Genomic DNA, 27,122 nt, shown 5'->3' on the forward strand with positions numbered 1-27,122 from the left:
GCCCCAGTTCCTGCTGCAAGCACAGCTCTCGCCTTCCTATCTGCTGCTTTTAATGATAGTGCTCAAAAGGCACTCTGCTTCCTCGGGCACCTATAACTCACTGCACTTGAAACCCACTCTCATCTACTTTCATCCTCGTGCCTCAGGGCAGGAACAGCTACAGCTGTCCAGCTGTCCGATTATCCACAAACAGTATTCAGAGCTTGTAAACATTTCAGTTAAGGATCCTGTCCTCAGAATACCCAACTGACTGCTGAGTTATGTTCATAGAATCATGGGATGGCTGGGGTTGAGAGGATCCTTAATGCTCATCTTGTTACACCCTCCTACGATGGCCAGGAATCTTCCACTGGACTCAAAAAAACCCAAATGCCAGAAGGATGGATATCCCAGCCCAAAACTTAAACACAAGTTGCCATCAACATCAGAACATTAAAACCAAGCATCCTCCTCTCATCCCAGATGCATACAGCCCTCTGTGCACAGAGCAGGGAATTTATCCCAAATCATCCTCTAATGTCTCACTGACAGTTCCAGGCTTCAGCAATGACTGAAGTGCTCTCAGGATTACTCGATTTTCAACAGGTCTGAGTTTCTTATGTTCTAAGAAACATATACTTCCTTAATGCCCCAAGACAGCTCTGACAGGCTTTAGAAAATGCCACAAGAACATTCTGTTACCAAGAAAGATTTTATTCTTTTTGCCAGTAGCTTTGTTAATTGCACAAAAATGAGAAATCTTTGCCATTTAAACATTTTCACACATCCTACTCTGAATGACATGTTAATTAAAAACAAGGCAGGAAAATAAAAATTCACAACCTTAATGAACTACGGGATCTATCATTGAGGAAAAAGGAAACTGCTTTTCTTACAAGCTTTTCACAAGTGTCACATTTTCTCTTTAAAAAGGAGGGAGTCAAAAAAAAGAAAACTGCTAAAACAGATTTTCATAAAAAGAAACTTTACAGAATTGTCAACAATATTAGGACAACATTAACTAGCCAGTTTTATTAGAGCATCTCTCAATCCACTGCTTACTCCACTTCCCTCCCCCAAATCTCAGGCCTAGGAACAGACTCAAATCCATGTTCAGAAGCTACAGACATAAATACAAGAATAGGAGTGAGACTGACAGCAATCTCAGCCGGCATCTGGAACAGTCTGGATTCCTCCATTTCCATCCCTCCTCTTCAGTCACATCAGAGCTCTTGGTCTCCTCCTGCTACTCCTGGGCACACCTGCAACTGTATAGCTGTCCAGGCAGCACTGCAGCCACTATACAGGCACCCACAATAGCTGAAAGCTGCAGTCAGACCCTCCCAGGATAAAATGAACTAGTGTTGAACTAGTCCACATCTACCACTCCCACAGAAATAACCATCTCCATTTCTGGGAACGACAGTATTTCTATAAACAAACACTGCAGCAGTGAGCTGCCTAGGGACTGGTCCTTTGAATTCATTATGAAATACCTGTCACAGGACTTGAGATCTCCTTTGGCATTCTCTCTGTATCCAGAGGCACCACAAACTAATGATCCTCATTACCTTTGCTCACACCCATTCACCATAATTCTGGCCCAAGAGGGCAAGGACAGGTGGGGGATGCCACTGAACTGGCTCAGCAGAGTTCACTCTCAACTGCACATGGGACAGTACCTCCTTCTTCCTCCCATGAGATTTTTTCCTTTAGTCTCATCTGCACCCAAATCTACAACTTCCCTGAGATGTCCTCAACACATTAATTCATATGAGAGATTTTTTTTTTTACTGTGGCATATTTAACAAAGGACTTCAGCTATGGAGTTCTGGGTGAAGAAGAACAGTGTGCCAAAGCAGGTCAATGGCTAGCTATCCTGGCAATTTTATGTATATTTAATGTGAATACCTACATGCAGAATTGGCAGTGGCATTACCAAAGGAACATGGGTGTAGAACTACCATCACCCACACACAGTGGCCAACAGGCAGTGAGGTCTGACAGCTCTGTTGCCAGGTGTTCACCACAAGACATAAGTAATGCAGAATACAGCATTAGCCCACAAGGAACAGTCATCAAAAGAGGTGAAATACTCGAAGTAACATTTACAACGTGAGGCATTGTGATTCCAAATGAGTACGTGACACTGTCTTTCTTAACTGGGTGCCCCTGAACCACATGCAAATGCTGCACAAAGCAAGACTGGTAAGAAATCCTAACCCAGGGGAAATTTCCTTACACAGCCATTATGTTCCTAGAAAAAAAAAAAAAGGTGGCAGGGGCAGATGTCAGGAACATGGAATAATTTGTATCTGTCTCCTTTCCTTTCAGAATCCCAGCCCAAGGGAGGAAGGAGATTGTACCACTGAGAAGTGGCTTTGGCCAAAGTTTCTCACGGCCATTTTTCTAACACTTGAATTAAAAATGCAAGAACACTCCCAAAAGGCTAATAACTGAGAATTGGAAAAAAAATCCCAAACGAACAAAAAACCAAACCACATTCCATGCATTTTTAGTGACAGGCATCCTTTGGACTCTGGGTTGCTCTGCTGTCTACACTGAGAGCATCTCTGATCTCTAGCCTCGGCATCTGCAGTTCATGTCACCCTCTCTAGACTAAAGCTTAGCAGTGGTCTTAGCCTCCCCAGTTTCAGTTACTGGTGCTTCTAGAAGTTGGTGTTTGGCCACAGAGTTCACGGATACAGAGAGAAGGCTTATGCTGTGCTATCTTGTGTCCAAAGTAGTAACACTAAGAACATGTATGGAAAATCTGACATGTATAAAGTACACAAAAGTATCCCTGTGAGGTAGGTAACCATCACCCACCTTTATAGATGGGCAAACAGGCTGAGAGATGTGACAACCATGCAATGGCCAGAGCGTGGAAAGGAGCTCAGGAATCTCAATCTCTCAGATCATTCTTCTCTCCCCTTTCAGACTCACCACTCTGCTTGTGACACTGCTGTAATCCAAGACACCTTTGTAATTATTGACTACAAGGGTTAAAAAAACCAAACAAGCAGTAACATAACATAAGCTAAGGCCAGGAACAAGTAAGATCTCTAGCCCAGTTTTGTAGGCTCTGTTTTTTCTTGCAGTTTTCTATGCAAACATGTTCCTTTCCAGTGATGTTTTGGATGGGCTATAAGCCTTTCAGGAGCCTCATTGACATTCGCATTCTCCCATTTTCAGTACAGTCTGTGTTCCCTAAGCTGTAGTTGTCTGTACAGGGGAAGACATGGATGCAATGTGCCATCTTTAACAGTACAGGAATTCCTCCATCAAGGTGCTGGGGAAGTAGAAGTCTAAAAAGAAACTGAATCAAGACAGTGTTGCACTCAACTCCCTTTACCCTCTGTAACTGCCCTTCTCCTCCATGGGAGGTGCTTTGTTCTCTAACAGTGGCTAATTAGCAGGAATGCTCCTCACCTTACTTGGGACCAAGGACTCGAGTGATATTCACAGGTAGATGGGATGCATGTCACCCTGTCCCTTTGATGCAGGGAGTCCAACACTTGCATTATTTCACAGCAAAAGAGGAAAGGGATTGTTAAAAACAGCATCTTGGACTAGCAAACAAAGAGGAAAATTAAAGCAGCCAAGCAGTAGATTTCTGGTAGAGTTGCCTCAGAGCTTCTCAACAATTTCCGCTGTTCCGTCTCATGACTGTCAGTGCATGGCATGGATTTTTCTAACTAGGCTGCAACAATCCGAGCCCCCTCCTCCCCCCTCCTGCCACAGTGGAAGGCTCACTGCAGCAGGTCTCAAAGTTTGTGTATAAAAGGAAATGGAAAGACAGAGATGGACTGGTCCAGAGTTAAAACCTAATATCATAATAATATTAATCAATAATCATCATATGAACAGTAAGAAGGGTGCAGCCTAATGGATGTAGGCCCTGTACACTGCGGACATGTCGTTGTCAGATTGGTCCAATGCTTTTGCTCGTTTATAGACCTAAAGAGAAATCAGAAAAGGATCAGAACTTGTTTTTGTGTGAAGCCCTTTCCCAGCAGAAAAACTCCTTTGCTGACCACTGCAACCAGAGAACTGCACAGTATGTCAAATAATCCAAGTGCAGATCAGAAAATGCCAGGTCTTTCTGGGTCTCCTGATGTAACATTCTAAGGGTCTCTACAATCAAAACAAATCCAATGTCACCCTAGTTAAAATATATTTCAATCTCTGTTCTCTTGTTGTAGAAATTATGTAATTCTTAGATCTGTGTCTCTGACTGACAAACGGCTCTGTTGAATAAATGCTGAAGAACATATCTGAACACTGAACAACTCTTACCTCGTTGGCAGCAGCTGCCATGGGAGTTGGGTGGTTGACAGAATCGCCCAGTGCAATAGCTAATCTAAGATCCTTCTGTATGTATTTCAGGTAGAAATCAGGTTTAAAGTTTCCTTGCAAGATATCTGTGGAGAGGAACCCATGCAAAAAGTAAGCCTGACAAAAGTAAGCCCAGCCCACGCTGTAGGGGGCTGCAATTCAACACCAATCTCCCCTTCCATTGCTGATCACTACTTTTAGCTCTCCTGTTTCTCTGCTCTCTGTCATACAGCCACAGCAGATGATGTCACTACTGCCCACTGATAAAGTATGCTCAGATTTCCAACCAGCTTGCCTTCCATTTCACTTGTTACCCTGCCCCAATGAAATCCTAACTTAAGCCCTAAGCAGTCCTAAGTCAGATTCTCGGAAGTCCTAGCTATGAAGGGAAAGGAATGGAAACTCAGCTCTTCCTTTCCAGAATGCTTAAAATACCCACAATCCTGGGCCGATGAAGATGGGACTGTTATTTCCAACCTCTTGCCACTATCTGAAAAGCTAATAGATTGTAAAAAATGACCTGTAAGAAAACAATGTAAGAGAACTTTACTTTGGCACTTCTGGTCCAGGAAGATGCTGGCAAGTTGTCCCTGATTGAGGATATCCAGAAGGGTCTGCTGGGACTGGCCAGTCACTTGAGCCAAAGTCAGTCCTTCTGCTATTGTTGCCATGAAGCTGCCTTGGACCATGTTCACAATCAGCATCATCTTGGCAGCATTGCCTACTTCACCTGGGAGTGAGACACATCATTGGGATTCCTCCAGAAGAGAAATAGCAGCCCTGCTTCCCCAGCCCACATAGCAGTAACTCTGCTAGACTCCTGGCATCAAGCACTTGGCAGCTCTCTCTTGCCCTGAAGACTTCAGAAAATATTCCCATTTTCCAAGCACTCAAAGGAATGGAGAAATCATAAGAAAATATGATTTAAAACCAAAAGCATCACAGATCCTCCAAAATGAGCCAGCATTCAAAAAAGAAACCTTAACCTGCTGGCTCTGAAACTGGCCAAGTTCCAGAGGAGCAGGCCAATTTCCCACACTGCTCCAAGAGAAAAGAAAAAGATGACATACACATCTCAGATTCCCTGCTGAAATTCCCAGTCCTTGCACAGAGAAACTGCTATCAGGCCTTCCATGTTTCAATTACCTAGGAAAAAAGAGGTCTTCCCCATGGCTTGGAAACAGCTGCTGCAGTCCTCATATAAACCCCTGTCGCCAGCTGCTAGGATCACAAGCATTCCATCATTAGAAAGCTGCTGGTTTCCTGAGACTGGTGCTTCCAGAAAGCGACCACCTCGGGACACTATCACCTGGAATAAGAGCATCTCTGGTTAGCTGTGCATGAACAGCAGCAGGAATATCATGTGGGGCAATCCTGCCCATAAGGACAGAATTTTAAAGCAGAACAAACACCTCCAACATATAAACAGGAGAGGAAAGCACTAATGTGATGTACCACACTGTATCCTGCAAAGTGTGCTTAAGACCAAACACTGACCTCAAACTCCAGGCAAGACCCTCCTGCACCCATCACTGCTGTGAATGTTTTAAGCAGCTGAACTGACACTGACATGCTTTAGTCATGGCACCCTACACTGGCCAAGGGATCAATGCTGAAGGTGTACAAGTGGCCTAAGAATCCCAGAAGATTGCTCATTATATTTTCCCCTCTTTCCCAGAGAGGAAAGGCCTTTGACGGATCTCTTCAGCCAGACATTTACTAATATGGGTGATTTGCATTCTCAAAATTGATGTTACACACTAGTGCATCACCAACATGTCTACTTAAAACTTCACCAAAACCAGCTCACCCTTTCTTGTAAAACCACAGACATTGCCTTAGGGCAGTGGGGAACAATCAAGATGCCAAAAAGAAACCAGATACCACAACAAAAGTAATCAGAATACTCCTACAGAAATCCTACAATAATATTTCTATAGAATGAAATGTGAAGACATTCATTTTCCCCACCAGAGCATTTAAACCAGGTAAATTATGCATTTTATCAGTCATTAATCCAGACAGGGTTTTACTCTCCAGTTTGCTATAGAGTACCAACTGGTCTACAAATATTTCTTAGGGGATCAAAATCTGGCTGTTTGCCCTGGTACAAAGTAACAGCTCTGCCAAATCTACAGGCTTTGCTGGTATCACCAGAGAACATCCAACACTATTTGCTGGTCAAGATTTGACATGTTATTTTGTCCTGTTTGCCTGGAACTTGAGACTCTCCCAAAAGAAGCCTGAAGACCTCTAGAAGCAGTTTTATTACCAATAGGTAATAAAGTGCCTGACGCAACACAAACTGCAGAACTGCTGCTGAATGAACAGCTGGTGTTAAGAGGCTCAGTTCAGTGATTACCTGGGCCAGCTCTGTGACTGTATCTGCATCCACGGTGGACATATCTACATAACACTTCCCTGGGCGAATCCCCTGTAACACTCCACTTGGACCAAGCACCAGCTGTGGAGAACAGAAGAGCGGTAAAGCAATAGGGTGTCTGCAGAGAAACTCCAGTTCTGCAGTTTAAGACTGGCACTGCAGTAGCAGACCCCCACAGGGTTATCAGAACCTGTCCTCAAAGACTTAAAATGCTTAATTTTTGTTGGGATATTTATTTTTACACAGCTGTACTACATAGGACATACAATGACCCAGGTTACTGTGGTTAGCAGGAATCAGAACTCGCATCCAATGACTGCCATCTTGTAGTCTAACTAGTGGAGGTAAAATAAGAGTTAATCCTTACATCCTTTGCTGCTTTTGGATCTGATACGCAGGCAAACGTGATGTCACAGGTGGAGACTACTTCAGCAGGGGTTCTTCCCAGCCGTGCACCCTCCTGGATGAACAAATCACACTGCAAAAGGCACAAGTCCAAAGGTAAGACAAATTAAATACAGAGCAAATGGATTCTTTGCATTTTGCTGTAAACAGTTCCACTGCTGGACACAACTCCAAAGGAGTTAGGCATGTTAATTACACAACAACTTTGTCTTCTTCTGTTGCTTTGTCTACACACACACGAGGCTCTTTTGCAGCTATTCTGAAAAACAAGTGAAGAACTTTGAAAGACACAAAGAAACAAAACTCTTAGGTGAAATGGTAAGAATGTTATGGGTTTGACAAGAAATTATTAGGGGAAAAAAGGGAGATTTAGGGAAAAAATTGGTAAAAGGACATAGCAAAATGTGTTACTGGATAGTAAAAGGAATATGCACAGCTGAGACGGATGTGTTTCACAGGACTGCTGCTTCAAAATCTTAGCTCCTTCTTACCCTATCCCCTCACACCAGCCATGTTTTGCTCTTGAAAAAATAAATATTTTAATCCTCTTTTAAAAAAGTAACCACAGTGCTCTTCCTGCTTTGATATTCCACAGCATCCTACACATACCACAACTCCTCCAGCTACCTACTTTTCCTTCTCCACTACAAAGAGTAACACTGTCTAATGTATATAAGTGCAATGCAATATAAGCTTGAATACTCCTGTAAGACCCTTCTCCATCCTGGTCTCATGATACAGCAGGTCTTTGAACGCTTGTTACCACATGACTAGCATAATAGATGTAAACTAACTTGCAGCTGAGCAGTGTATCTTACCGTACCTCAATCTCTAGGGACAACTCCCTGCACCTGGCCTTCTTGACACAAAACACTGCATGGCTATTCATATCAGTAGTATTTTCAGAGCATGTTACACCCCATTCTTCAACACACATATATACAAGAGTGTAATTTTTCTAACTCTTGCCTCTCACACAAATAGGCAGTGGGGTGGGACTGCTGATGTAAGAGTGACCACACTAGAACAGACCACAGCTGCACCTAGTCACATGTGCCCATCAACAAGCACCTAGGAAACAGGACAGAACAAGGTGACAAGAGTATCCTTGTGTTTCTTTGACTTCCTCTCCCAGGCACCACTGATAGACAATTCCATGAGATACAGGAGATAACTGAATGTTTAGGAGAAGTTTAAGCACGTGCCTACCTTCTCGGCAGTCCGGTTCCAGACAGTGACAGTGTGACCCATCTTCAGCAAGTTGGAGACAATGCCACTTCCCATCAGACCAAGGCCCAGAAATCCTATCCTGAGGGTACAGATAAACATTAACACAAGAGAAAGCAATCAGTGTCAGTTTCTCATGGTGCTGGAAATGATGAAGAGCAAACTGGACACTAGCAGAAAAAAACCCCCAAACAAACATGTTCTGCTGCAGCCACAGCTACAATGGGCAAATTCGGAGCTTTAAAAGCAAGCTGGAATTTATATTGCTTACCAAGCATCCCTAACAATTTCCTGAAGAAAGACTTCAGCCTATTTCAGAAGATCACCTAAATATTAAAGGTTTGGATGGTCTAGGTTCGTTTTGTTTGTTTGGGGTGGTTTGTTTGTGTGTGGTTTTTTGTTTACTAAAATTGCTGTTTATGTGCTTTCTGTTGACAGTCATTGCCTTACTGAAGTTAAAGGGAACATTTAGAAATGAGCAGGTGTTTCTCTAATTAATCTTCTGACTTTAAAACTAAGTCACACATACAATGCTTGCTTATATAATTGAATGATACCTTAGTATCTTAGTCTTAATAAAGTCTAGCAAAGACTACTGGGTTACGCATCATGCCAAGACCAAAGACCTCCTCTACAGCTGCCATTTCAGACACATGAAGAAAGGAAGTATTAGGCCAGTACAGGTCACCATGAGTCGCAGAAAACAGCCTTCCTTTCCTCCCACAAACTGGAAAGAGTTTTGCTTCCTCCATTTAAGAAAAAGACAATATACCACCAAGTCCCTACAATCATTTGCAACAGGAATTCCTCTGCAGATATTGCTGCAAGAATTCTCCCTTTTATCCATCATGCAGCTTCCCACAAACCCCAGTTTACAGAGAGATTCAGAAGCATTCTGTTACATCCAAGGTAACTGCACAACAAAATCACCCAGCAAATTCACAGTTAATTCTGCACAATTAGCCATGCTATAGCTGCACTGTGGCTTCCACAAGCCACCTGTCTTCTCCCAGCTAGCCATTCTGCCTTTTCTCCAAGCAAACTAATTTAGACAGAGCAGAGCAAATCACTACAGGCTCCTTACATGGCCCAAATAAGGTCTACCTATTTTCAAGTCTCTAAATCAGCAGGGATATTCCTTCCTTCCCAACCCACCTCTGAGACACACTTTCCTGAGAGACTGTTTTACCTGAACAGCTTCATTGTTATTTTTGTCCCCTGCAGGGGAACTGACATCAGATGAGAACTGTACAGGTAAGAACTGACATCCCATGTCAGAACTGCCCCAACAGCAAACAGCAAGAGTGACCTGAACTCAATTTGAACAGAGCAGAAGTTACAGAGCAAAACAGGAAGCTCAAGTCAGGCTTCTCTCACTCTAAAAAGAAGAACGGGGGTGTTAGGAAAAACCAGAAAGCTCACGTGCTACACAGCAAAGTTCCTGTGACGGGGGAACACACCTCCCTCTTCCTCTTGTCTTTTGCATGCTCAGGAGAGCAATTAAACAACCTCAGTAAACTGCCAGGCACTACTGGAGACAAATCCCCTTTTATCTTCCTACTGCATGGGACACTCAGGAATACTGCTGCTAACATCCTGAAGTGGGATCTACTGAAAAGAGCAACTGCAGAAACATGCGGAATTGCAGATGTATTCAGGACAGAACTTACTCTGAATTCTGAATTGTACAGCATCCTTTGTTTTTAGATGCCTCCCTCCCACCTCACCCCCCAAAACAGTTTCACTCAAGGACAGAGGGAATGTGCAGTTAAAGGGAAATGTTAGGTTTATTCATTCTCAGTGACAAGCTGGAGAGGGGCTGCATGGGAAGGAAATGGCTGAAGCGTACTGGAGATCTTACTTTTTGTCTGTAGGCGTGATGCTGCCATTGACTGCTGTGCTGTCTGCTGCCTGGATGGAGGTGGATCCTGTCTCCTGAGGGAGTGGTGCAGGGGGATGCAGGGGGGTGGGGTGGGGAGGGAGGGGGGGGAAGAAGAGAGAAGGGAAAAATAATAATAAAAACAACATAATGCACAGCTGTGGAAAAACTGCAAGGCCTCATAACAACAAAAATCCATCAAAATGAAGATTTCCTTTACCTCTTCACAAACCTTCAGCTTCTTTGTGATGGCTTGATAGCAGGCAGCTGGCTGTATGGAGAAGACAAAGCATTCAGTGGAAAGACAGTGCTGATTTACTCTGCTGAGCAAACAGACCATATCCTTGTTCCACAGATACAGGCAGCTCACCCGCCCACCGCCACCTTCAAAACAGGACAACTCTGGGGCTTCCCTCATGGGGAGAAAATAAAACCTAAAATACATTGCAAGATATTAAGACCATTCTTTCCCACCTTGCCCCAGCAGTTCAGCCTGTCTTCTAACAGAGGCACTGCAAACTCCCTTCTGTAGTTCCTACAACTAGGAAGAGGAGCCAACTACAACTACTAGAGGAGCTCCCCTCTGGAGACACCAGAATCTGGGCCATCCCCACTCCTATATTTAGCCCTCTGAAGCCTGCCATGAAGCGTCATATCTACGCTCACTATGCCTCTGCAGCTGTGGAACCAAAACCTTATGGTTAATATGAGAACGCATGTGGCTTTCTACAAATGCTAAGGTAAAGGCTGTTCCTCCCCATGCTGCTTACTGTGAGCTTGTCTAGATAAAACTGTTAGCAGCTCTCAATCCTTCTGGCTCTGCCCAGATCCTCAGCGAGATACAAATCCTTTTATGCTTAATTTGATCTTTCCTTTTCCTCCTGATGTTCACTGCTGAAAATAAAATCCTGCAAGGCTTCTGACTCTTGGGAGATAAACTGGCTGTTACTTTACACGGTGCTTTTCTGGTCGTGAAGTTTTCCTGCATTATTCAGTGAATTGACAAGCCTATCCAGATGAAGAAACTAATAGGACAAACACAAAAAACAATCGAACAACAAGATTTTTGAACACAAAAAAAGCTTTCCTGTCCATCCTACACAATTTATTACATCAGATCTGTCAAAAACTAGTGCTAGATAATCTTGAATTACTTAGAACTATTCACTGTACTTAATGCTAAATCCCTCTAAATCTTAAGGCTTGGAAGTACTTCAACTAATCTAATTACCAGACCATAAGGAACAGAACTCTGGAGCTCTTTATGCATACTCCTTGTGTTCAGTTCCAGTAAAGGGCAGGATTCCAAGCTACCCCACAGCATGAGCCTGTCTGACAAATCCTTACCTTCTCTGTCTGGCTCAGCAGGAAGTGATGAAAATGTGGATCACTGTCCTTCACAGGCTACAAAGAGAGAAAGTACAACCTCAGAAATAAATCCAGAGTCACTGAGTGACCACCACACAACTCCCTTGCTCTCCTGAGGTATGGGAGAACAATAGTATAAAGGGGGAAATATAAAATGTATCAGCTGTCACAAGGAGCCTGTTTCAATTAAGTAGTTTACATTGTATTTTATTCTCAAAACCAAAGCCATTCAAACCAAATTCCTCATTTTTGTACATCTGTAGGAAAATCAAAGAAGTATGCAAAACAAGATTAAGATGAGAGGAAAAGATTCATATACCACTTCTTTCTCTCCCAAGCAAATGAAAACACTGCTTTTCCAGCTTCCAAGGAATTCCATAAAATAGCATTCTGGGAGTTGACTGGAGATGCCAAGCAAACCCATCCTAACAGCAACAAGGACTGCAGGCCCAGATACCGCATCTCCTCAGACAGCATCATACATACTAACCTGGAATCACATCGCTCTTACTCTGCTTTACTGATCACTCGTTTATTCAACAAAATCAAAAGGTTTTCAAAAGCTGCTTGTGAAGGAAATCAAATGAAAGCACCCCATGTAATAGTATCCAGACAGGGAGAGAGTATCCACATCACCTCTACTTTTTGGCAAGTCAGTCCCAGAAATGCTTTTGAAACAAGAAGTGTAAACATTAGTACAGAAAGTTAAGTATGAATTTGCAAATAGTTCCACAGAGACAGAAATCTCATTTCCCAGCATATTTCTGAACTGTATGGGATACTGTTCAGCTTTGTTATGCTGCAGTATGTTCTGACAGAAGAATATATGATCTCTCTCTTTTACAGCCTGACTAAAGGCTCTAGACTTGCTGCCACAAACTCAGATCCTAGATGTTTGTAAAGCTTCTCACCTCACTCACGCTCGGTGGCCATTTAAATCCAGCTACTGTTCCAGTCATCACTCTCTTCACCGTACTTGACTCTGGAATTGTGAGGTCCTGAGGAGACAGAAAGAGGATCGGAAAGAGCTTAAAACCAGCTCAGGGGCTGGTCATGATGATCATTTGAGCCCATACAGAGAGCTCTACAAGCACTACAAATGCCTTCCATTTCACAGGCCTTTCCATGAGCATTCATATTTAAACACAGAGTATTAGCAACATAGGTGAGGAGAACATCAACTGCCAGCAAAGGAATTCAACCAGATTTATGGCTTCTGGAGAGTCCATTCTTCATACCTAAGAGGAATCACTGCACTTCTGCACTTATGCAGTGAGCAGAAAACAAACATGCTTGATCCCATATTTTCCTCGGGTGGATGCAAAAAGCTTAACAAATGAGTGAAGAACATCATTACAAGCAGAGGTCTAACTCTTTTATTCCTACCCTGTCACAATAGAATAGCCTACCTGTTATCAGGAGAACCTCCATAGCATGAGGTTGACAGCCACATCTGCTCAAGTTTGCAGAATCCATGAGACAAACTGGTATGTGGGCTGCCCCATCTGCTCCATGGTTTCTAGTATCATAATAGTACTTAACATACTGGGGCTTTTACTGTTGAGCAGATTAAACTTTGTTTTATTTCCCCAAGACATCTAGGTTTAAATAGGTCTTTATGCTGTAGGTCATAGACATATGCTATAGACATCTAGTTTTTATGCTACATAAAAAGAATGCCCAGGACTTCTGCATAATATGTGCTGTCTTCTTCTGAAATGAGGGTTCAGAAATGGAGTCACATTATCTCTCCTCCAAAATTACTTCCTGAAAACATACAATATACCTTAGTGTCCACACAGGAGCACAAGAGAAGAACACTGTTTGCAAAAATGGCCAGAGCAAGACCCCTTGAGGTAACCCAGAATGATACAACTGTCCAAGTGTTAGCAGGGCAATGCAGACAACAGTCTCCAACCTTGCTGCATCTAGGGAGAGTGCTGCATACTTCAGCTGGTAGAGTGTGGACAAAACCTGCTTTAATACCTATGAAGTTCTGTTGCTCCTTCAAAAATATTCATATAAGCTTCAACATAAGAGTATGTGAATGATCATGTAAGGCCACAGAGTCTTTCCAGACAGAGCACACTTCAGCAACAACTGGATTCTCAATTTTTATGCATCCTTTTTGCTTGGAAGCTAGATTTGGGACTGGGATGGAGAAAAAAAAACCCCAAATCTTAGCATCATATTATTCAGGACAACATAAATCTTTTCTACTCTAGGACTAAGAACTTGAGGAACTTATGAGAACAACGCAAGAAGATTTTAAAATTATTTAATAGGTTTAAACAGTATTAAGGCAGTATTGTTATATTTTTATGGCAGTTATTTGATTTGTTGCTTCCCAGAAGCTATAAGGCTTACTTTCCTACCTTACCCTGCTTAGTTTCCTCGTTTGTGACCAGGCAGTTATCACATAGCTGGCCACCACTTTGTGGCAACTTTAAAACTAGTTTGCTTGTCACGTGCCAGTAAAATAATATCTATTACCACAATTAACTCACTCAAAGCACTTTGGTGCCTGAAGTAGTTAACACAGTAAAACCTATGTGTGCTATGTGCCAGCACAATCAGAACTCTCCCAGCCATTAGTTTTGATCAATTTTGGAATGAATCTAGCTCAAAGACACAGAATAATCTTGCAAGTAAAAAAAAAAGATCTTGTGGCTTATTTTAACAGAAATACGTAGAGACACAACATGCTAATAGGAAGAGACTTAGAAAAGTGAAAACTATGTTGCCAATGAAGCATTTTCCTGCATCAACCAAGACAAGTTTGGTAATTATTATGCACCCATTCCTTCCCTCCTCCAACTTCCCTCAAAAGAAGAAACTGATGGGATCTGTTGTGCAGTCTAATTTCACAGACATTGGTGCTAAAAAAGAGCCAGTATTTCCTTTAACCCCTTCGGAGCTGGACTTGATGATCCTTTTGAGTCCCTGCCAAATCAGGATATTCTATGACTATTCTATGATGCCTTCACAGCTAATATCTGAGTTGATCAGATTCATTTTATTACATCAAGAGAGAGTCTACTGTTCAACCAGCAAAGGCCAATCCATCCACAATTCTGGAGAGCAAAGACCACCATCTTGACTTGCATCCTGACTGAAAAAGACTGTGAAGCACATGATCCCCTTGAAGCACAGGTGAGCAAGCATGTTGCCATATGGTGTTTCAGTATAGGTCTCCCAGTTGTCTTCAGGTGTAGTCTCTGATGGAGGACGTGCCTTGTAATAATCCACCAAAATAATTATCCATTTGGAATAAGAAGACCTAGATCACAACAGTGAATTCCATAATACAAAGGCTGGAACTCAAAATGAGGGTAGACAAAGCGCTGCCACAACATTGAGAAATGCCAGGAAAGTAGTGGGAATAAAATATTAAGACTCCTTTATAATGGAGGATGAGAACATATCCTAAAGCACAGAAGCTGAAATGAAGACAATTCTTCTGGTGGATTCCCCAGGCTATGAATTTCTTCTTTGAGCTCTAGCCCTTAAGAATATCTCACTCTTCCTGAGTACTGAGGTTGAAGTTGAATGACTACTTATCACCTGATCATATCCTCATGAGATAGGAGAAGTCAGGAGTCAGATGAAGACACATATCTCTTTCCTAATCCTTCCCACACAAACTGAATTTGAGGGATGGCAAGATGAAAGAATGGAGTCTTCTGATACAGTTTCCAAAGCCTTCTCAAAGATACAAACAGAGCCACTCACAATAACTAACTGGTAAAAATCACAGAAAGAATCAACAATATGCTGGCCAAGGGTATCAGGCAGACAAATGGTCTAGAAGTACCAACACAGAAAAGCTTAAAAAAAGGGATACTGAACTGATTCTTCCTGCTGGCCTGTTAGTCAAGGTGCCAGTGAGCCCTCAAGTCCAGCTGCCTAAGTCCACGGGCACTGGCAGACATGCACAACACAAACCTTCTCATCCTTGGGTGGACGCCCCCGCTTTCGGGGGCTCTGATCCTGGGCTCTTTTCAAGGGTGATTTTGATCCTCTCTCTGATGAGACAGAAGAGACCCTCTTTTTTCCTTCCCCTGTGCCCTTCTTCACCCTTCCTTCAGACAAACTGGCTTTGCGTTTCTCTTCACCAGCAGATTGCTTGCCTCTTTCTTCACTGGAATTATGCCGATTCTTCTCTTCAGTGGAGTTATGGGAAGACGCCTGAGAGATTACAGAATAGAAGATGGTAAGGAAAGAAGAGAAGAGATGGAATGATTTTCATGCAAAACCAAGGATGTGAAGGACTCTGTGCTGATTACTATCAAGGAAAACAACAGCACCGTAACTTGAAAACTATCTATCTGTTAGCCCTTTGGAGTTGGTGAGTGAAGTTCCTGGTTAGCTCTCCTGCAAAAACACACCAGTTTAAGCAAGCATATAACAGAACAGGCGACCTGAAGACTTGCTGGGACTGTGTGCACTTCCAACATACTAAAGACAAGATTACTAGAAACCAAATTTTTAAGACTGATTAATAAAAATCATCACAAGCAGATCAACTAGCCTCTTCAGTTTCTCCATCATTTAATAATCCAATAATTACTTTTCCCCACTAAACAAGATTAAATGGGGAAGAAGAGAGGATAGGAAATAAACTCCAAAAACCAAAGGAAGGAAAACAAAATCCTCATCAACTTGCTAAAGGAACAAACTCCTTTCACATAACAAGGCATCTAATCATCACTCATGCCAAGACCTGTTTTGATGCACACAGTGAAAAAAAACCCACTCACCTGGTCCTTGCCTTTGGTTTTTCTAAGAAACTCCTCTACAGCATCCACAGCTTGCTGGAAGCGCTTACCCTTGTTAATCTTTATCATTTCCTCTTTGTGAGGGTGATAAGGCTTCAGCTGCTCCACTTTGATCCAAGCACTTGAAACAAAAAAAGAAGCTAGTTATATTCTCCAAACTGCAGCTTTCTCAATCATCCCACTTTGAGAAACACACACCTACACTTTCTCCCCCAGATCTACTGATGACAACAGCCCAAACTCACTTCCTATCTAGAAGCTGAAGAGCTGTCATTACAGCATTCACTGAGAATTTTCTTCTTGCACTTTTAATTTGTTATTTCTTAAGTTTCATCTGCTCTCATTCTAGCACTGTCCTCCTCTAAGCATTATTCTCTATCAGCAAAACAGCTTTTGGATATGATCACAGGACACATTTAAAACAGTCCAATGACTACACTTGTTTCACCAAGAGGAACAACCGCAGTCCCATGCCTCCAGGTAAAGTAGCCAATACCACTAATCCACTCAAGAGGTTGTAGAAAGCAAAGTTCACCTAACAATTTTCAGCTATTGATCCCTGGTTCAAATATATTGAGCACACAGATGTCTAAAAAAACTGTAGGAAAAAGCCCCAAAATTATGTATCTCACTATAGAGATGACCACACAGAGTGAATACAAAAGCCACAGCCCATTGCTGCACTTATTTCTGATGAACCCAAGTATTCTGCATGAAAACAATATTTTTGTTCTTGAGGAAGAGTAACTATTTCCTTCAGTGCTGCTATTTTAAGACAATCTGACTTGTACAGTAGCTGAGTATTAACATGCAGTCCTTAAGGAAAATTAAATTACTTCCTTGTTTCCACTCTGGCTAAATAAGACTCCTTGACATTTACCAAATGGTAAAAACATCAAGTATGAGTGACAACTTCACTTTCCTTTATGTAAACAAGCTCTTCTACCACTTCTTCAGTGAGGTTTAAAGGAATGCCTTTTATTCCCTTGATGCCAGAATTCCTTGTGGCTCTCGGAAATTAAACCACCTTTCTCCCTCCTCAAATTCAAGCTCAGGCTCATCAATTACAGTGTTACAAAGCCTACTGAAAACAGAACTGCGTAAGTTTTGAAAACGCTTTCCTCCGTTAGTATGGCCAATGGCACTTCTTAGCACACAGCAAAAATGGGGCAATCAGACTTTCTCTTGCCCCCAGATATCTCTATGTTACACAGATTATCCACGATTACAGGTTTTAAATATTCCCCAGTGCAACCTAGCTCCTGCAGGCAGATAAAGCGATTTAATAGCTGCATTTTCAGACATTGTATGCACCATGTCATATAGTTAAACTGAACATGAAGATTAAAACACCAAAAAATAATAGTGATGTTTTGCTGAATCTTGATTGTCCTCTCTTCATAAAATAAGCTCTGTAACTTCATTAAGACCTTTCTCCTCACTGGCAAGAGCAATTGTTTGTAAATTGTTTGTAATCAGGAATCAACTGTAAGAAAGTAGATGGAAACATTCTGGGTCTCATTTGCAGAGACAAGACCTCCTGCTAGTACTGACTGGAAAACGCCAGCATCCTTTCCAAAGAACCCAGTACTCCTGCATGCAAAGGTGAATCCCTTCACTTAGTTTACATTATTTGTGTAAGAAATGATGTAATATAACAAGTCAAATCACTGCATTCAGACTACAGTCTGAGTCCAGCAGCTATTCGGGGAATCTCTTCCAGCTGCCCAGACATTACTGTAAAACACACCTTAAAATTATCTTACACTGTAAAGCCTGCCTGTATGACAAACAGTGACAAACATCCCTGGGTATCACAGAGCACCAGCTCATGAAAAGCCTTCCATTATGTGTACAAAGGAAACAAAATTTTGGATCACAATATAAAAAAACATGTTAAATGTTGTTGCAGGACAATCTCTAAATAAAAATAAGTTATTTTCTCTCAAGGCATTCTCTTAGGTTTCTGCACATCCTACCCCTCTTCACTGCACATGTTCACTAGCTTCCTTTCTCATTCCTTTTCCTTTGGTATGGAGAAAGCCCAAAGCACAAAGCCTTTTGGTTCCTGGCTTTAAAGGTGAATCTTGGCACTCGTGATTCACCAGGACAAAGAACTAGAGATCTCAGAGACAAACTATTAAGTGAAAAACAATCCTAAATGCTGCCTCAGTTAAAAAGAAACATTAAAAAATAGGGGGAAAAAAGGAAATTGGTCTTTTCCTTTCCAGTCTGTTTATGCATTACCTACCTGGACAACCTTCTGTAAAAGCTGAGCGTCTTTTGACACCAGTGTCCACAAAAAAAATTGCATGCACTGTTTCAAGCACTTGAAAACAACTTTTCACCAAACAAAATCATTCATATTTATACACAAGATCTCAATACCTTCAAGGCCAATGAAGCCCAGTATTTAGATCAGTCTCAAGGATATAACAATAAAAGGAACTACTGTTTCTCTCCTGATTCAGCAATGAATCAATGCACGAGAAAAACATTAAAACATAAACACTGAAGATGTCATAATTAAGATGAAATTGTGTTCATCCTCCTGCAGTCATCAGGCGTCTGTAAAGAACGAGCTATATGGAAAGTGAAAGATGTAATAAAAATACCTGTTAGCAACAGCTTTCTTTTTTCATTTCTCCACACTGTTTCTCATCCTCTCCAAAATACCACTTTGAAAAAACCACTGCTCATGTCAAACTCACATTAAAAACATAAACAATAAGCAAAACTTAGAATAAGCAGAGGCATGTATGAAAATGACCTGCAGCCACACAGAAGCACAGAGATGCAGAGACACCAGATTCAAATCTCTGGCACAAGCATGGCACAGGCAAGGAGATCTTCAAACCCTCATCATTACAGCCACTCTCTTCCTGTCTACAGGTACCAACTCCTAATGATAAACTGCAGAAATGAGATGGAAGAATATCACCAATTCTCGGTTTTTGCAAACCATATAGCTAGGGAAAACTGTATCTCCAAATTTCTATTTACCACAGTCTTTGAAAAATTTTATTGCTTTAGACGCTCACACTAAATGCTAACACAACCAGTTCCAAAAGTCAAAAGAAAATTGCTTAGTTATTTACAAGGCCAGTGTGTGTGTATGTATATGACAGAAATCAAGATGGATTTCCTTCTCTTAAAAGGGAACATCCCAATCCTCATCAATTAAAGAACTCAAATAACTAAACTCTGCAACTTAGTACAAACTCCTAGAAAAAAATACAAAAATGACCACATCATACTAGAATAAAGGGATATTTAGAAGAAACCCAGAAGCAGGGCAATAGTGAAGGAAATTAAGTATTAGGTTTTTCAAATTTGTGCAATAAAATACCTCCTTAATACGAGGCAGAAGAGTTTTGTCTGTAGTGATTTTCAGCTATGGTACTGTGCCAGCAAGAATGTTGAACAACATTCCAGCTGGCTCTGCTACAGCAACACAGAACTCTGCATGGAACAATCTGCTCATGAGAAGTACCAGGAACACAAGCTCTTCCCCTCCATCAGCTCAGCCTATCCCTTCAGCCCCTCAGACTACTAAGGTGTATTTCCAACAGTTGACAAATTTAAAGCAAGTGTTTTCTGATGTCAGGACCTGAAAGAACATTTCAGAAAGACTACATCCTGAATTTACTCTCTCCTTGAAAACCAGGGAAAACAGTGGCAGAAGAAAAGGGTAGGTGCTTTCATCCCAATAGGACATGGAGGATGGAAAAGTAACGAGTGCCGTGTTAAAAATCACTGCACCTGATGGAAACAGGCTGCATATTATTACACCTATCTTAATTGCAAGCTTCCTCCATTTTTCCTTAATATGTCAGGAAGTGTCCCTTGACCGCATCCTATGTAGTTCCACGCTGATGCTTCAAAAGGTTGTAAGCAAGAATGGGCTGTCCCAGCTTCCTGTTAAGACTCTGATATACACAACTTGCAAATCCATTTGGCTGTTAGGGAATACCAAAGCAGGAAGGAATGTGAATGGCTGTGTTTGTACACGCACCTCTGATGGCTGCAGGACTCTCACACATATTTCTATAGAATCATAGTAGAAAAATACTTTCAAAGCAATACTTTCAGTTTTGACAAATATCATAATGAATTCATAAGCAGGCCAAAAAATGTAAAAATATTTTGAACTGTATGATGCACACTGGTGGACCAGCCAGTCTGTAAGTTTTAACTACTAAAACCAATAAATGTACATATACAGCAGACTTTCTACAACAAGACTGTAGCATGGAAATAATAATAAAAGGGGATTTAAAATACTATCTGAGAAGCGCAGTTAGAAACATAGATAGGTCTAAGTTCCCCTTTTAAATGAAATTAAAATTGTTGTTTAGATTCCTGTAATGAATGTTGTTACATGCTTGTCAGGTCTATGGGCAGGAAATATCAACTTTACTTGATTTTAGATAAAGAATTCTTTTAATCTTTTTAACTTACTCTAAGAAGAGACACTTGGGAAAACAAGTTCAGGCAGACTAGAAGAACCTACCTATCAGTTTGAAGAACAAGGTAATAAAGAGACACTACATAATTGCCTTAATTGTGATGTACACAATCACTTAGACTAGGACATGGATATTACATCACTACTATGAACATCAAGGTGGCTTTCACTATGGTAAAGCATAAATGTACTTCACAGTTTAAACATAGGCAAAATCTGCTTTCACAGGTAGAAAATCTGTATCTTCCAGAAAACCCATTCCTTCGGAAGTAACAGGAGAAAGTATCATCAACACAATTAACACACAGAACACAGAATTCAGTAGAAAATTTATCAAAAGCCAGGAGCTAGAGAACACTCTGAATGCACTCATGCTCTCACCTATGTGTCTCGGACCAAAACCACTCAAAGCTTTCCAGTTATCTATTCCCTTAGTCACTGCAGCATTGTACAGGCCCAGTGCATGGATTTACAGGAAAAGGAAAATGCATTTCCTGTGCTGTATCCTAGGACAGCCAGAATTTCACAAATAACCAAAACTTATACACTACACCAAAACCACTGCCAAACTCATCAGCAGGTTTTTATTTACCCCTCTGCTCTGTTCATGCACATTCATTTTTACTTCTAAATATCTTTCTCCTTAACCTTTAGTATTACAAACTAAAGCCTGATGTGAGTCTGGAGATAATAATTTGTGCCCAGCCTGGAACAGGGGCATTTCTGGCCACAGCAGGCACCTAGGAAATAAGACTAAAATAGGGCCCAAGACGGCCTACCTCTCCACAAACTGGCTGGCAACAATGCTCAGAAGTTCATGGGAGGGATTGTACCCAGCAACCAGCATCACCTTTGCCTTACACAAACTGGACAGGAGGTGAACAGCCGATGATGACATCCTCTCCTGTTTAACCTCAAAGGTTAAGGCAATAATACAACTGCACCAATGGATCCACAGTACAGATATGCCATTGTACAGCATAAACATGGCAGAAAATATGAGGTACTAAAAAAAGAAGCTACATGCACTAGACCATCAGTATGGGTAAGTACGCTTCTCATCACCCCTCAAACAGTGACAGCTCTGCACTCTGCTGTTCCTCAGGCTGTTCATAAGGTGGTGACATTCTTTTAGTTATGTATTTCCAAGTCTTGTTCATACACACACCAGAAAAAAGTATTTGCAAAACTCACTAGTTTACTTGTACAAAATAAGTAAAGGGATTTTCTCTTCACATTTTAAGTGAAATCATTTATATTTTTCCTGATTTGGCTCACTGATTATGCTCAAACATGAGAACTTTCTCACGCAACACAGAAGAGTTAGAACAGCACAGTTCTAACCAGCACAGCCTTTTGAAGTTCCAAGTCAGGACAGAAGAGGCACACAAGCTTCTCTCTCTTCTCTCTATCAGCATTATTTGAAAGAAAGCTGAAAGTATTTACTTCTGTTCAATTTTCAGGTAGGGTATGCTAATCAAATTTCTAATTCGCTATTATCTAGCATGATAGAATTAAATTTCACAAGCTGGATTGGGTGAGGGAAGTCTACATTACAAAAACCACACTACCTTACTGTGCCAGATGACTGAGTTTGCCCCGGCCAGAGCTCTAGAATTTTGTAATAAATCCCAATTCTTTTGCAGCTCTGAACTCTTCATTTGCAATCACGTTATTAATTTCAGCTACAGTATCCAAGACATTTGACTGCTTGTCTTAATACCAAAAAAAAATCTGTATTTGGTTCAATAATGTGAAATACAGGAATGAAGAACAAATAATCAGGACAGAAATAATCCACTTCAACTCAGAATTTATTAGCTCAAATAACCATATTTAGTAACACCACCAAAAAACATTCTTCATCCTCAATTTAACCTAACTTGCCTCAAGTTACTAGAGATCCAAACATTTCCATTAGAATGCAGCATTCACTACTACTCCATCATGTTTAGACCTAATTTCTTACAGAAAAATATTTTTAAGTATTAAGCAAAAATAATTGAGCAGTGAAAAATAATTTCCTTAAGAGACATTCATCAAATGGTCTCAGTTCTTGTCACTTTTCTTCCAAAAAGTAAAGGGTTTTTACTCTTCCACAGATATTTGAAATTTTCTTCTTTATTCCATGACTTAACAGGAAATGGCAGAAAATAGAGAAAAACTGAGAAATTTAAAAAAAAAAAATCAGTTTCACAAAATATCCAAGTTCTCAGGGGCTTTTTTTTCCCCTAGTTCGTAATCATTTAAATCTAGGACAACTATTATTTTTTTTCACATTTGAAATCATTAAATACTTGCAAAAAGGAAGTCTAAAACAGTTTGGGCTCTTTTATACTGTGAAATCTTCCAAAAGCACAGCAAGAATGTTTTCAGTCAGCAGGTAAGACATATTCTTTCACAAATGGCAATTATATAGTTAATTTTATTCCTCTCACAGCAAAATAAAAGAATACTCTGAGCTGTATGTTTCTCATTCATGGTTACATGCTAAAATCTAATACAGTTGTGTCACATCTAAAAGTGGCATGCTATCATCACAGCAGCAACTCAGATCCTAAGCTAAGTTTTTACAGTCTTCATACAACCCAGTGAGCAGCTACAGCATGCAACAGTAGTTGAATTTCTTTTATTGTGTGGTTCAAAGAGAATCTTTTACAATGCTACACTGCACTGTAATATTAGAAAATACTTCCACAAAAAAAAAAAGGTAAATATTTCTTCCACAAAAGTTCCATGTTATGTGGTACAATATTTTCCCCAGATAAAAACAAGCAATTACATACTGATCTTCTGTTCCAAAAAACTTCACAAAGAAGCACTTTTTTCCTCGAGGTTTCTTCAGGTCTTTAGGTGGGTTAACAATCTGAAGGTGATTAGAAATCAAAATTAAAAAGCACATAGTGACAAATTTTAACTTAACCATCTATTGTTCAGCTATTTTAGATTTTTTAAAACTCTGACTAGGAAGATAACTGGCATTAATAAAAATTTGTTCCACTTAGGTAACCCTTAAAATTCAAACTTTGTATTTACTCCCAGAATAGACTGCTTATCAAGTTTAAAATGTCGGTAAGGAGAAAAGCTATCATTCAGTTACACAGGTGACACCTGTAGAGGAGTCTGGTGTTAACTTGACCCAATAACAAATGTTTATAGTTGTCAGCTACATTGACAATTCTTTTCCCTGACTCATGCTGTTACCTCAGCATGCTTAGCCCTCATATGACAAAAAAAGAAAGGTCTTTCAGAGTAGAAATAACAGAAATGGCATATAAAAGTCATTTTTCTAAATCTTTCATCAGAAAAAAACCCAACCAAACCAACAGTAGGATCAAACTACCCCAGATAATTCTCAAAAACCACAGCTCAAAACCAGTATTTTGAGAAGTCAGACTCCTTACTTCTATTACTTAATACAATACTGTTAACCAACTTGCTACGGAAGAAAAGAAACATGTCTTGCAGAAAGTGACAGGGATTAAACAACTAAATTTGGGAAACTCAGCCAGTTCCAGAGCTGGCTATCTGTTTGTTCTTCATTCCACATGAACTACCAGCTGTTACTGACAGACTGAGATAATAGATTAAATAAACCCGTAAACCAGTTCACACTTTAGATTTGTGCGATTTTTGTGTTTAAAAAAACAAACAAACAAGAAAACCAATATTAATCCACAACTGAAACGCTTTCAGACAAAGCTTTTCCTATACAGAATGAGAACACAAAAAACCCACACTCAAACAAAAAAACCACAAACTATGAAAAACAAAGAAAGCAACAATAAATATAAACAAACCTCACCTTCCCCGGCCATGGAGGGTAACGGCCCAACTTCCCCCTAGAGAAAAAAGAAAGTATTAGGCACTGGAACCAGAGGAAAAAATCAACTATCCCAGTGTCTGCTTTTTCACATTATGTCACACTTTTCATATGAGGAGAGCTACAATTTTCAGTTAAAACCTTATGTGCAAGGCAGGACCCACGGCTGACATCTGCACCCAACTCAGGTCTCTGGACAGTCTGTTTGACCTTGCTGGACTGTCAGAACTGAAGAGAAGAGCAGCAGCTACACTGCCTGCAAGATACAAGAGTAACAGGCACTGTAGCACCATAAATGTGAAGATTTCTTCACATGGAACTGAAAAAAAGTATTGATGCAGGCAACCAGATCAAAGTTCAGGTTGAGAACTTCTAGCAACCTGTCTAAGCAGTTAGTGAGCAGAGCAGCCACCAACTCCCAGCTCAGAAAGCTGAGGTTCTGATTCTCACAGGAAAGCATTAATGGCAGGATTCCCTCAACAGGTGTTCCACCACCACACTGACTGAAGATATGAAGAGCCATAAAAGAAAGGCAGAAAAGTTTACTTTCTACACTTGCAAATGTTTTAATTATGAAAACTAGGCAATACTAGAAATAATCACAGAGGAGGAAGAGACATTAGTCTTAGCCCTCAGTTCACCAGCTGTCCTGGTAAGCTTTATCCTTAGTTCACCCTTGTCACTGACTTGTGCTGCAGTACTCACAAAACCCCATTAGTAACTGTCTTGCAAGAGATGGGCAAAGAACCTGTGGGGCCTAACAGCTTCTGACACAAAACTTCTCAGCAAGTGATACTGCAGCCCCCTGAGACAGCAATGCTGCACAGAGGATTCAAAGCCAGGGGCAGGCAGGAACACTGCTAAGAGCTGTGACCATGTCTCATATTCAATGTTCCCATTCCTGTACTGAGAAAAAAATTCAGAAAACCCTTTCTGCTGTTGCTGTCTAATTGTTAAAGTTCCCTGCGACAACTCTAGGGACAGCACCTGCCTGTCACATACAAAACTAAAGCAGGATAATCTACATTTCAACACTGAGAGCAGAACACTCCCCAAATTCTCATCTGAAAGAAATATGCTAAAAGTAACTAATCTTTACTCATTTTGCTATATAAATTAGACAACTTCCCAGCACTGTAAATTTTTCAGATGAGAGGTGCAGTCGTCACAATCTGAAGCACATGCTTCTTTTTATCTGGGTTATCAGTATAAAGGCATGCATTTATGTGTTGGGAATTATCTACTTCTTTGAGCCCCGGCAGGACAGCTTAGCCCATCCAGCACAGCAGAACCTATGCACTTAATCGGTGCTTACAGCGCGCGCTGGAATGCTCTCACTTCTCCCGACCAGGAAGCACAAAATCACAGCTCTGACTATCTGAGAGTAAGACCGCAGTGACAAGGGGAAATGGCTTCTGGGGGCTTCCACCTCAACCTGCAACGAAACACTGAATTGTTGTGTTGCTTCATTAAACCAGTGCCAAGAAACGGTGCCGTGGCTCTCCCTAAACAACTTTTGTCTCTAACCCTTCTCGCATCCCTCGATGCGAGAGGAGGTGAGTCTGTGCTTACAAGGAAACACCGCAGCGCTCGTCCTTCCGTTCCACTTCCCTCATGCCTCCATCTGACACAGCTTCCGTCATGCACCACCCCCGCCAGCCTCCAGTGCCGGCCCGGCTCACAGCCCAGTCGCCTCCCGCCGCCCCGGTGCCCTGGCTCCGGACTGCCTCCCGCCGCTCCTCCCACACTGCCCGAGGGACGGCGGCGGCGATACCCGCAACCCGGCAGCCGTCCCACCACTGCCCTGTCCTGCCAAACCCCACCCAGTCCGCAGCGGCTCTCCGGAGTCGGCCGCGAGCTGACAGCGCCCAGCGCGGCCCAGCCCGGCTCGGCTCCCGCTGAGCTGCTCCCAGGGCCGGGTACAGCCCTGCCTGCGTCCCCGCAGCCGAAGCCTGGTTCCGCTAAAAGCGCCCGGCCCGCAATGCTCCGCAGCTGCCACCCAGCCCGCTCCGTCACTCACCACACTAGGTCTCCGAGCCTCAGACTCACGGCCGCCATCTTACCGACACAGACCGGCCGCGCCGCGCAGGGGCTGCCGGGAGCGCGAGCAGGGGGATGGGGGGCAGTGGTCGCGCCCATTGGGTGGGCGCATCACGTGGGCAGGCGGACCGTCACGTGAGTGGGAGGGGTGTCAGCGGCCGCCCCTTTCTCCCTTCTCGTCGCGATGGGGGCGCCTCCCATTGGCGCGCGGGGAGGGGCCGGGGCCGGGGTCCTTCCGGCCCTGCTGTAAGGCGCTCCCGGGGCCGCGCGCCCAGCGTGGCCTGGAGGCCGCTGTTGTGCTGGAGCTCGGTGTGCAGCGCATCGTCGGAAGTGTTGGTGGAAGGAGCGCCGTGTGCCGAGCGCATCGTGGGAAGTGCCGGTGGCGGCCCATGGGGCGGTGTTACTCTGTTGGGCCACTCTGGTCGTGGCTGCCG

General features: G+C 42.0%; 1 protein-coding gene across 4 annotated transcripts; it reads right to left on the reverse strand.

Moving 5' to 3' along the window:
• Positions 1–672: 672 nt before the first annotated feature.
• GLYR1 (glyoxylate reductase 1 homolog) lies at positions 673–26,791 on the reverse strand. Of its 4 annotated transcripts, XM_063414747.1 has the most exons (17): positions 26,669–26,787; positions 25,964–26,083; positions 24,631–24,667; positions 23,612–23,691; positions 16,340–16,478; positions 15,525–15,767; positions 12,491–12,577; positions 11,559–11,615; positions 10,432–10,482; positions 10,194–10,267; positions 8,315–8,414; positions 7,068–7,178; positions 6,680–6,781; positions 5,464–5,626; positions 4,868–5,047; positions 4,279–4,403; positions 673–3,939 (listed from the first exon to the last, which is right to left on the reverse strand). In XM_063414747.1, the coding sequence occupies exons 5-17, from the start codon at positions 16,424–16,426 to the stop codon at positions 3,865–3,867; spliced, it is 1,455 nt and encodes a 484-aa protein (XP_063270817.1). In that variant the 5' UTR covers positions 16,427–16,478; positions 23,612–23,691; positions 24,631–24,667; positions 25,964–26,083; positions 26,669–26,787; the 3' UTR covers positions 673–3,864. The 4 variants fall into 4 exon arrangements, with proteins under 4 accessions (XP_063270817.1, XP_063270813.1, XP_063270814.1 ...); XM_063414743.1 differs by lacking the exon at positions 25,964–26,083 and having other exon boundaries at positions 26,669–26,791; XM_063414744.1 differs by lacking the exon at positions 25,964–26,083 and having other exon boundaries at positions 6,680–6,776; positions 7,066–7,178; positions 26,669–26,791.
• Between the last annotated feature and the right edge of the window lie 331 nt (positions 26,792–27,122).

Source organism: Prinia subflava, chromosome 17 (assembly GCF_021018805.1).
Source record: "Prinia subflava isolate CZ2003 ecotype Zambia chromosome 17, Cam_Psub_1.2, whole genome shotgun sequence".
Classification (NCBI taxonomy): domain Eukaryota; kingdom Metazoa; phylum Chordata; class Aves; order Passeriformes; family Cisticolidae; genus Prinia; species Prinia subflava.